Source organism: Patella vulgata, chromosome 3 (genome assembly GCF_932274485.2).
Source record: "Patella vulgata chromosome 3, xgPatVulg1.2, whole genome shotgun sequence".
Classification (NCBI taxonomy): Eukaryota; Metazoa; Mollusca; class Gastropoda; family Patellidae; genus Patella; species Patella vulgata.
In genome coordinates, this window is record NC_065881.2 from 62,412,306 (window position 1) to 62,423,911 (window position 11,606).

Genomic DNA, 11,606 nt, shown 5'->3' on the forward strand with positions numbered 1-11,606 from the left:
CTACAAATGTAATAAAGCATGGTACAGTATATTGGGTCAATTGTGTAATGAATGTAAAGCTGGTGACCCCGGCCCGGGCATCGAACTGTTTTAGTTTGTATTGTACGTAATGTTATTCTCAAAGTGGCAAACCCCAATATATAGTGGCCTCCTGTAAGGATGAACATACAAAGTGGTTGAACAAACACCTTCTCCAATCACGGTGTAGAAGATATCCGGGGTTCACAAATCGAAGGTATCACCAGTTACCTCAATTGCTATACAGTGCTACAAAGTGTTTACAATGTTGTCTTTCTTTCGGGATATTACCAGGGCCAGATTTACCAATAGGCTTAGTACTTCATTGGCCTAGGGCCCACGGGTATCTGGGGCCGTACTGAAACTAATTTGTCGTTCAAAACCATAAGGGCCCCAATAACCATACATATTGTATACTGAAACATTTGGGCGCCAACTGATGAGGGCCCCCACGTAGGTAAATCTTGTACTGGGTATTGCACCCGGTGCTCCTCATCTATGTGCAAGGTTAATGACCAGGTGCATTGTTCATTTACAAAAAAAAAACCCAAGATGACTAGTCATCAACATCTCGCGTCCTTGCACTTGTTTGAAAGGCATAAGGAAAAACAACTTCTTTATGTTATTGGTAATCAATATAAAAATATGTCAGATTAATCTCAAATTCCAGCACATGAAATATCAATGAGAGGGGAGAGAGAGAGAGAAATGGGGTTTAACGTCCACACGACACAAACTAGGTTATTTCGGGACTAACATATGGTTCAACTTTATTTCAATAATTTGTTACACTTTTGAGTCTTGGTGACAACACTGGTTTAAACTTCATATAATACTTTTATTCTTCTTTAAACATATCATGTACAAGACTTGTTGAATAATACTTAGTTAAACAGGTTCTTTGTCTGGTAGCAGTCTTGTTTCCAGCTCGGCTCTCGGGCCTGGATTGACTACAACCTGGTGTTTTAACGTCCGCTTCCACAGAAGTGGGAAAATATGGCTATTGTAATGAAATGCGTTTTAACGTCCTGTTCTGCACCGACTGCGCTAATAAAGACGGGCATTATATGTCATACAGTGTGCTATGAGGGAAATTTTACCCGGGCAGCGACACTACGACATATACTCTTATTTCGAATTCCAACTGTCAAGGTTTCTTTTACATGTACACCAATGTGTACACGGAACCTAGGTTTTTCGTCCGATTCGACCGACTAAACGTTATCCCTTGCAAGGCCACACGCCCTGCGCCACTGAAAAGAGGAGGGTGTGCGGGGGGGGGGGCACGCTGGACAATCCAGGTAACCTTTCTCGGCAAATACCGAGATCGACCACGGGAGCAACCGTGTCCGCTGTCATTGAAAACATACCCAGTGGAGAGAACCTCGCTAAAAAAAAAAGGTTTTGTCTTGGACCAAACGGTCTCGAGCATTCGGTTACAGAATTGTTGATAGAACATGATAAAACCGCTCTATTTCGACAAAAATACAGTATATCACAATATTACCCGTTTATCTCCATATTACAAATAGTATAGTCATGTTTTCAAGGAGATGCTGGTTGCAAATGGTCGTTATTTTTTGCCATCGTTTACAGTTTTTTCAATCTGAAATAAAAAAGAAAACCCATCTTAATAACCATTTCTAAATTAAGCTTGGTATGTTTTCTTTTGTTCAAATCAAATATGTGCATAATAAGCAACAGCAGGGACGTGTTCAAGAATTTGAAAAGCGCGGGGGAGGGGGACAGGGGGCGGGGGGCGGGGTCTGTCCGAGCATTTGATAACATCAGAAGCTCCGAAACAATATTTCTACTCATAGGTGCATTCATGTACAGGATTAACTGTAATATTTGTAGAGACGATACTTGTCTTATCCACGGCAACAATTGGTCTCTTTACGAGCCTTTGCGCAAGTAAAAAATAGCTTTTATTGCAAAATTTTCAACACAAATCACCACAGTGTGCATGGAGATAAGTAATTATGTTACAAATAGTGAAGAGTGGAACATTGAGTCTTAATCTTATCTTACCGGACAGTTTTTCTATATTTTCGAGGTGACGCGAAATCACATGCGTGTTCTAATTCTGGTAACGCGGTCATTTAAAAAAACTCGCATAAACTTGAAGTTTCAACTTTATTTTAATGGGAATTGGTTTATTACATGTGCAGTACATTTTGGGGTCTGTTTAATTGTCTTATCCACCGCAAGTAACTTTTTGTAGCCAAATGACTAAAAAACTTGCCCAAAGGAGGTCCTTTATAGAACGATCCACTGACCACTTCTGTGGCTGGAGCAAGACGGAAGACACCAGTAGTGGAACCATTTCTAGTATAGGATTAGAGTGGGGCGAGACCAAAACGACAGCAATGTTTCGTACGTTTGTGTGTTCGATGTAATATGAATGTGGGTGTGGGAGAAGAAAACATTCTCTGCTCGAGCAGCATCCTCGGTATTCCCAGTGTTTCATTCCGTTCTACTCCACTAACCCCTGCGTTAATCTATGGGGGAGACACGTTTTCAAGTTATCCGCCCTTGATGATTGTGCTATTTTTATCGACCAATCCCATAAATTGTTATTTAAAAAGGAAGTTGGCAAAGGGAAGTAACTCTCATACGAGTTGGCCTATTCTATATGCGTAATTATTAACAACCAATTATATATTATGTTAATGAAGACCAGACGTTCGTATAATAATGTAGGATCAATAGTTTTATTGAGAATCGTTCGTTTGTTCCTGGAATTTTATGTCCACGTGATATCGCAAACAAGTTATTGATAATGTTTGTGAAATAGCATTCTTTAACGTCCGCTTCCACCGAGGTGATATCGCAGACGAGTTATTGTGAATCAAATTGCCAAGTGTAAGTTCAATAATAATGAAAATAACAGAATGCCATATTTCAGACAAAGAACGAATAGTAATAATAATAACAAAAGTCAAAAATATAGATGTTATACATATTTGAAATCAGCAACACATACAACAGATTTTGAAAATACAATTAAATATAAATAAATTAGAAATATATACATTATTTACATAAATCATTGAGTAAATGGACATGAATATGGTTATCTACCCTCACAAAAACGAAGGCGAAACGAGTGGTCTGTAAACTGTTTTCTGATTGGTTCGTAGACTGTAGCTACAATCTAGGCCAGGGCAGATAATTTGAAATCGTGGCAACCCTATTAGTCTGGAGGCTCAGCGCGGGGGGGGGGGGGGGGGCATCAAATGGGCACAAAACCAGACCCAACTTTTCTAGAGTAAAATTTTGAGTAGAATGCGATGCCGAGTGGTAATCAGTCCGCCTTTGGGGCGTTTTCGAGATATTCGGGGTCAAAGGTCAAATGTGTTCATATGCACTGAAAGTGAATGCGCGGTCATTCTTGTATCAGGAAAATAAGCTGAAAATGATCGAAATTAATCACACTTTCAATAAAAAATGTAAACTTGCTAAATTCACCTTTGTTCTTTGGGACCCCAGAGGTCAAAAGGTCACATTTTCCGTTTTACCACTAGGAAGATTTAAAGTAATAAATGTCAGCGTAAAATATAAAAACTAAAGCGAAACCTGTTCTAATTACTAATAGGAACATTTAAATTTATCTTTATCTTAGCACCGAACTTTTACTTTGGAACGTCAAAAATGAACTTGCATAACAGAACCAAAACGCTTCAGAACCTGTTTCAAAAATATGTAAAAACTGTTAAATCAAAGTCTCTCCGTATTAGTTTTACCACGAATGCTATACATAATGATACTAGTTGTCTGAAAAAACAACTGAATAGTTTCATGGCTGGACTCCAGCCTGCAGGCCGCGTCACAAAGCCTGCCAAAATTTTCCCCGCTAACATTTACCAATACGGCATATATATCCTGTGAACTACTATGTACAATGCATTCGTCGGTTTTTTCTGTGTCCATCTTCCGGCGAACTTCATAAAAACTCATAAAAAATTTGCAAACTTTTAATTTCGTCTGATTACCACTCGGCATCGTATTCTACGCAAAATTTTACTCTAGAAAAGTTGGGTCTGGTTTTGTGCCTATTTGATGGACCCCCCCCCCCCCTCGCTGAGCCTCCGGTCTATATGGATTAACCCAGAGTACAGGGGAGTAGAACGGGATGAGACCACTGGGGAAACCGAGAATGCGCTTGGCCGCTAATATCCCTGAGAGGGATGGCATCGGGGAGAGTTAATTAGCTCTCAATATTAACACTTTTTTCTTCTGCAAATTAAATTCTAAACCAATTTTCTGATATTACTAAGAACAAAAATAAAGGAGTTGGGAGTAAATCTGGCCAACACCTTTATTTTTGTTCTTAGTAATATCAGAAAATTGGTTTAGAATTTAATTTGCAGAAGAAAAAAATACAGCCTATTTAGTGTAAATGGGTGCATAAAATAGTACGCGAAGGCGTAAAATGAGTTGAAGGCACCGATTCTGCCACACTGATCAGCAGTGAATATTCGTTAGGCCGCTACAATCACTGATAAGGATGACATCGATGCGACTTAATAAGCCACAAATATTAACTTTTTTCCTCCGACAAATTAAAGGAGCTAAATCGCTAATATTTGGAACCTAGAAATGGACACAAATGGGTCGCAACGCATAAAATAATGTAATATGAATGTATATAAACTGATTTACATTCAATCGTTTCTGTTTATACTCTAATTTCAAATCAGTTATGTTCCGCGAAATACGTCAGAAGCCGCAATCGAATGGCAATCTCTAGGGTCTGGTTATTCCAGTCTACACCGATAGTATTTATTGCGCATGCTCTCCAGATAAGATATGGTGTCACCGTTTGTCATGACTTGTGGAGTGTGTCTAGCCTCGTTTTTCGAATCCACTGTTACAAACGGCGCTGAAACGTATTATGGTACACGATTCGTGTACCAATGGCAAAATGTTTATTTTGTCTTAAATATTGGATATCAGAAGCCCATCTTTTACCGGTAAGAACACAACATCAATGTTGATTTAAATTGACAAATAATTCCTGTTTTCAATGTCGAAAATTTTGGATGATACTGAGTTAGAGACTTAGCTACTTTAAATTCTAAAACATTTTTTTTATGGACCAGAAAAATAAATAAAGACGTTTGACGTATTTGTTGGTAAAAAATATGTCTTATTTAGTGTAAATGGATATTAAAATGAGTAAAAGGCACAATTCTGCCCGAACCAGTAACGTCTTATGTAAACAATGAACGCGCCATTGAGCCAATGATTGACGCCGCGTGATGACACGTCACGTGTTGAGGGTAGTCATCTTTTACAGAGTTATTAGAAGACTTTCGTAATCATCTGTGAAACAGATTGATTCTGCCAGGACCAGTTTGGTTAACTACGTCCGATGTAAACCAATGCACGGGTTACTAAGACGCCAGACAACATAAGCTCAGTAACACAAGATGCGCACTGAAAAGGTTAATAGATATATGGTGTATAGCGTACAATCGACATACACTAGGTCACTTTATTTTATTTCAATAAAATGTCAGGTATCAGGTGGGAATCTAAACCAGGCCACTTCACTAAATGGTAGACCCTATGATCTAAAGCGCACGATATGTCGAATTGAAATTTCAGCGATCTATACTGCTCGCTATTGAATAAGCCCGCCGGCATTTTGTTGTCAGTGAATAATTACTGATGGTCTTAAATGTTAAATGTTAGGCTTCTTCGTCTCATGAACTTAAACACTGTGTATAAATTTAAAGTCAACTGGATATTAACTTTAGCCTCTAGGGCGCCCACAAGCAATTGTGGACGCCGGACCGGACGGACGTCAGGGTGAACGGGCGACAATAATACGTCCACATGAAATGTGGGCGTATCAAAAAATGATAACGCCAAAGTTTCTAAATTCGACAGGTTTCAACTGCTATCTGTTCAGCAATGTCCCCAGCCATCGAAAAATGTAACTATCTACGAAATCGATTGAAAATTACCAGAATTATAGCCGATTTTCAATTTTCGTGCACATTAAGATTTACATCACTTCCGGTCTGCTCATACCTTTCGCAGTACTTACAAGTGCTAAATGTTGACAAGTTTCGGGAGTAAAAATCAGTATTTAGAACCACCATCGCTTCTTACAAGTTCTGGGATCTACGCGAAATGGAAAAAAAAGAGATGAGAACAGTTTTAAGAAGGGACGAAAAGCAGTATAAATTTACGACTGTCCATAGCATTCTAAACAACATCTGTGTATTCATTGTTAACTAAGAAAAACGTTTTGTTTATAAATAGCTGCAGCGGAGCGCTTTTTATTCACCGGTATTAAGTGATGACGTCATTTAGACAAAAAAAAAACTGGGACTTTAATTTCAGGGAAAACTGTTACTTACTAAAATGACGTATTTTCACTCCAGAAGAACCAATCACATATTTTGGTTAACAGTAAAACACTCGTAGTTCAAATATTGTCACTGTGAAAGAAAAGGCTTTCTACATAAATATGTTTTATATACGTTAGCAATGCGTACCAATTTTATCCACTCTTACGGCACGTTTCGCTTAACAAACAAATACGCAGTTTTCAATTCTCGATCCCCTTTTCTCCTATTTCTGATATTTCTGTCTGTTGTTCAAAGATTTCATACAGCAGTATTTTTAACAATAATCGTCTGATTTCAACTTTCGATGCATTTTGGCATAGCCGGAGACAGGGCACACGGCTACGCTACTTTTAATTTTTTTTTATTTTCGGCAAATCTTCGTAGATATAATGTGAAAAATTTAGAAAATTTAAATTTTTAAAGAGTCATCTGTGAAAAAAAATTATCTCAGTAATTTGCGTTAGCCGCTATTGGCTTATTCAGTTTTTCGATCCTAGACTAATTATTTATTGTTTGATTTGTATAATAAAACAAAGTTCATGTGCTCTGTTGTCTCAATTGTCATTTTTTTTTTGTTACCGAAAGCGACGTAATTTTACCAAAAACTAAAATTTTGACAGTTCGGCACCACTTTTCGGAAGCAAATATTAAACTAAAAGAGTGTGCCCTTTAAAAGTGCACAAAAGTGTGAGCTAAGTTTTTTTAATTTCTATTTCATTTTCGGGCAATTTCGATTAAGATGTGAAAAAAGGTGTAAAATTGAGCTATTTACAACCCATTCAGGCTTTTTAGATTTTCAAATATTTCTTCGTAACTTTTCTAAACTTGAAGCCATAATCCATGCGAAGAAAATGTATGTTAAAATAAGTTTGTAATATAAGCAGTTGCCTAGAAATAGACAATTTTCCATCAGTCACTGTTTACGTTATTTTGCCTGTAAAATAGTCAATTAGGCCCTATTATTGGATTTTCATAAAATTGACATCATTTGATTCAAAAAACAAATATGCGTCATATCAAATTGATTACAATTTAAAATTGACACCGGAAGTGACGCCATTTTGTCAATAACTATATTTTTAACCTTTAAAATTACTATTGTTTTCAACTAAGAATTATTTAATATGTATTAAATCAATATTGTTTAAATCAACATATCAATAAAAATGATACGGTCATATAGATATCACAAAGTGGTTTCTAACATGTTCAGTTGCGGAGAAATAGTCGATTTTCTACAAGTCACTTTTCAAGGTTTTTGGTCCATAAAAGTGTCAATTGTTATTCTATTGTCATAAAATATTCACCACGTGATGCAATATGCCATTTATGATTTCATGAACCTAATTTAACATTTTCATTATCACCGAAAGTAATGTCATTTTGCCAAAAAACGGTATTTTAGCCTCCATAATAAATATTTTGTTGTAATGAATTATATTTATTATTTGCAGTTTATTGGTTCTTGGTTAATTATCTATTGTCTGATTTGTATAAAAGTATGTTTATATGTTCCATGGTCCAAATTCTCAACTTTTATCTACTGATAAAATTTTCTGTTGACACAGAAAATGACGCAATTTTGCCCAGATCTTCAATTTTGACGGCTTGGAAAGTCCTTTCAAAAGCAAATATTAATTAATCAAAGGTGCAAAACATGTCGGGCTCATTTTTTTTAAATTTCGGTTTTATATTTGCGCCATTTTGGTTTAAAGGTGAAAAAAGTTGCAAAAATGAGCTTTTTACAATGCATTCAGGCTTTTCATATCTTAAAATATTTCTTCGCAACTTTCATAAACTTGAAGCAGTAATCCATAAGACAATGTATGTCAACATTAGTTTTTAATATGAGCAGTTTTTGGTCCATAAAAGTGTCAATTATTATTCGATTTTCATAAACTTTTTAACACGTGAAGCCTAATGCCATTTATGGTTTCATAAAATTAATTTAAGATTTCCACTATCCCCGGAAGGAATGTCATTTTGGCAAAAACTGTATTTTTAGCCTCCAAAACAATATTTGTTTGATTATTATTATTATTATTACAGCATATTTATAGTGCACCCTTTCATATAACATGTTCAGGGTCACTTTACAAAGTGACAATGTAAATCACACATAAACAACAAGATTATGGGCATGTTAACGATTGTAAGTGATATTCATTATGCGTAAAGAATTATGATATTTGATTTCAATGAACAAATAGTATGAAATAAATACGATCATATAAATATCAAATATATGTTTCTAACGTCTTATCATGCCAAGAAATAACCTGTTTTTTCAGTGTCACTTTTTAAGATTTTTGCATCTTAATATTTTTGGTATACATGTAATTAATTATAAATTGTTGCCAATATCCAGACTCCAAGAATTTGTTCTTAAAACGTTGTCCACACATAATATTATTCATCTAAATATACCAGGGTGTCCCAAGTTTCCGGCCTCGGCATGAACAAATGCGTTGTTTTAACAGGAGTATGATGTTGTCAGTTATTAGGGGAGGGGTGTGTGTTCTAAAGTGGGTTATCTAAGCTATCAATGCGCTTTCGTAGAATCTTCAGAGCCTCTTCCCTTAGTCCGGTAAATATAATAAATGACCTAGAACAAATTGCAAGAGAATTTTTCTCCACGGAATCTGGTAGAGGGGTCTCAAACAAAAATCGCCTTAAATGAAAAGATAGGTTTTCGAGTAATTAGCATAAATCCAATATGGTCGCCACTGACACCTTAAAACTCAATTATTTTGGGAATGGTTGAGTTTGGAGGGTGTTAATGTATTACGGGTAGATAGTAAAGTGGTACAGATGACTCAGAAAAACATAGCTAAATGATGTCCCTGAGACGTCATACCGTCATACGGCCAATAATTAGCATAAATCCAATATGGCCGCCATTGAAACTTAAAACTCCGATATCTCGGGAATGGTCGATTTTGGAGGATGTGAATGTATTACGAGTACATTGGAAAGTGCTGCCAAAGAACTAAATAAACAATGCCAGGTGACGTCCTTGTGACGTCATAAGTCATACGGCCGACAATTAGCCGTAATTAGCATTAATTAGCATAAATCCAATATGGCCGCCATTGGCACCTTAAAACTCCAATATCTCGGGAATGATTGAGTTTATAGGGTGTAAATGTATTAGGGGCAGATCTAAAAGTTGTACGAAAGAATAAAAAAAAGCACAACCCATGACCTCCCTGTGACGTCATAACGTCATAGGTCCAACACAGTCGGCAAACCTCGGCAGATTCCGTAACTCTACATCTAGCCTCGGCTGTATGACTTCATATCGGCACTTTGAATGCATACGGCTTCTGTACCCCTTATCTAAAATTAAAGCAGCAACGTAAGCCTAACGAACAACCGATCGACTCTCTGGAGACACATGGACATGATATAGAAGCTCCAGAACTAGACCCGCCAAATTTGTTAACTAATTTCGCATGAACCTGAACCAATTGCATGCTTGATACTACAGTTCCCGAAATAGTCAATAAAGAATTGTTAGCATAATTGAAATCCAGGTCTATCAGAAACCAAGTAAAATATTCCTGTTAAAACCATTACAAACTGTCAGTCAGGTACTATGCAGACTGTTGCGACTGGAGAACATCTCCGAAAAAACACCCCCTATACGAGGGTTTCCAATAATAGACATGGATCCAGCCAACTTTAGCTATGATTACTCAACCCTAACATTCAATACTGATGAATGTAATCGTCACGGTTACACACTTTCGACCAACCATTATGATGGAAGGCTAGAACTATCATTGTGACGCGCTCTGTATGATCTTCGAAATCTTTACTTTGTAAATTGATAAAACTCTTTAGCATTGTATTGTTCCAATTATCCAAAAATCTAACTGCAATCGTTTGTAGGTAACGACTTCAATACACTGAACAGAACATTTAGCGAACTAAATACCCCTCATAGATACATATAGTATATTACATTATGAATAAGGAGTTGTCCGACTTTAAGCTGAAACGAATAGTGTTCTTATTTGGGAAGTTTCCATATTGTTATGAGTTTTCTAGGTTTATTTACTGACCTTAGAGACAGTTCTGGGGTGAGGCAAATTTTAAAGAAAATCTACCGAGAAAACACAGTTTGGCACATTTTGAACGGAAAGGCTTATGCCAAGGCAACACGTGGATATTTTGTCATGGACTATGTGTAAATGCGCTGGTACGATTTGTCATTATCACCAGGAGAAAATGATGACATGTATATAGTAGATATTCAAGAAATATATAAAACGTTTGACAAGATGATACAAGTAATTGGATGTTTATAGTCCAAATGGCGGACATATTGGATTTATACTAATTATTGGGCTTTGAAGTTACGGGGACGTAATTTGGCAATGTTTTTCTGATTCTTTGGTAATACATTTACACCCTCCAAACTCATCGATTGCCGAGATATAGGAGTTTTAAGGTTTCAATGGTAGTCATATTGGATTTATGCTAATTGTTAGTGTTATGAGGTCACCTGGCACTGTTTTTCTAGTTCTTTGGTAGCACTTCCCAATCTACTCATAATACATTTACATCCTCCAAACTCTCAACCATTCCTCAAGATATCGGAGTTACAATGGCGACCGTATTGGATTTATGCTAATTGTTGGCCGCATGACGGTATGACGTTACGGGGACATCATTTAGCTATGTTTTTCTGAGCCATCTGTACCACTTTCCTATTTACCCGTAATACATTTACACCCTCCAAACTCAACCATTCCCGAGATATTGGAGTTTTAAGGTGTCAATGGATGTATGCTAATTACTCGAAAACCTATTTTTTTTGTTTTGGGCGATTTTTGCTTAGGAGACCTTCAGGGACCCCTCTACCAGATTCCGTCGAGAAAAATTCTGTTGCAATTTGTTCTACGTATCCACTCCATATGGCTTATCTTTACCCGACTACCTGGGTACATTGGTAAACGGATCTACATCATCATATGAGACCATCTTCCCGGGGTTTTGAATATTCTGCAGTTTCTCACAGAATTCACCGAAATCGTTAAGGAAGGGCGAAGCTGTTGTGCCAAGTTGGGAAAGTAGGTTTGATAAGTATCGGGTCGTGTTGTAGAAGTATGAATCTCTGGAACACACTGAGAGGCGGGCTTTCGTTGTTTTGTTTTTTTTAACTTTATGGTAGCGCTGACATAAGCTGGTCGAAGGTGGTTTGGTCGGAGCTTGCAA

General features: G+C 36.9%; 1 protein-coding gene across 1 annotated transcript in view; it reads right to left on the minus strand.

Moving 5' to 3' along the window:
• Positions 1–835: 835 nt before the first annotated feature.
• The window catches only part of LOC126814487 (nuclear receptor coactivator 5), a 50,820-nt gene continuing 40,049 nt past the window's right edge, over positions 836–11,606 (minus strand). Inside the window, exon 10 of the mRNA XM_050539650.2 lies at positions 836–1,624. Within this exon, the coding sequence (XP_050395607.1) occupies positions 1,620–1,624 (5 nt within the window). The 3' untranslated portion in view covers positions 836–1,619. The remainder of the gene's footprint in view (positions 1,625–11,606) is intronic.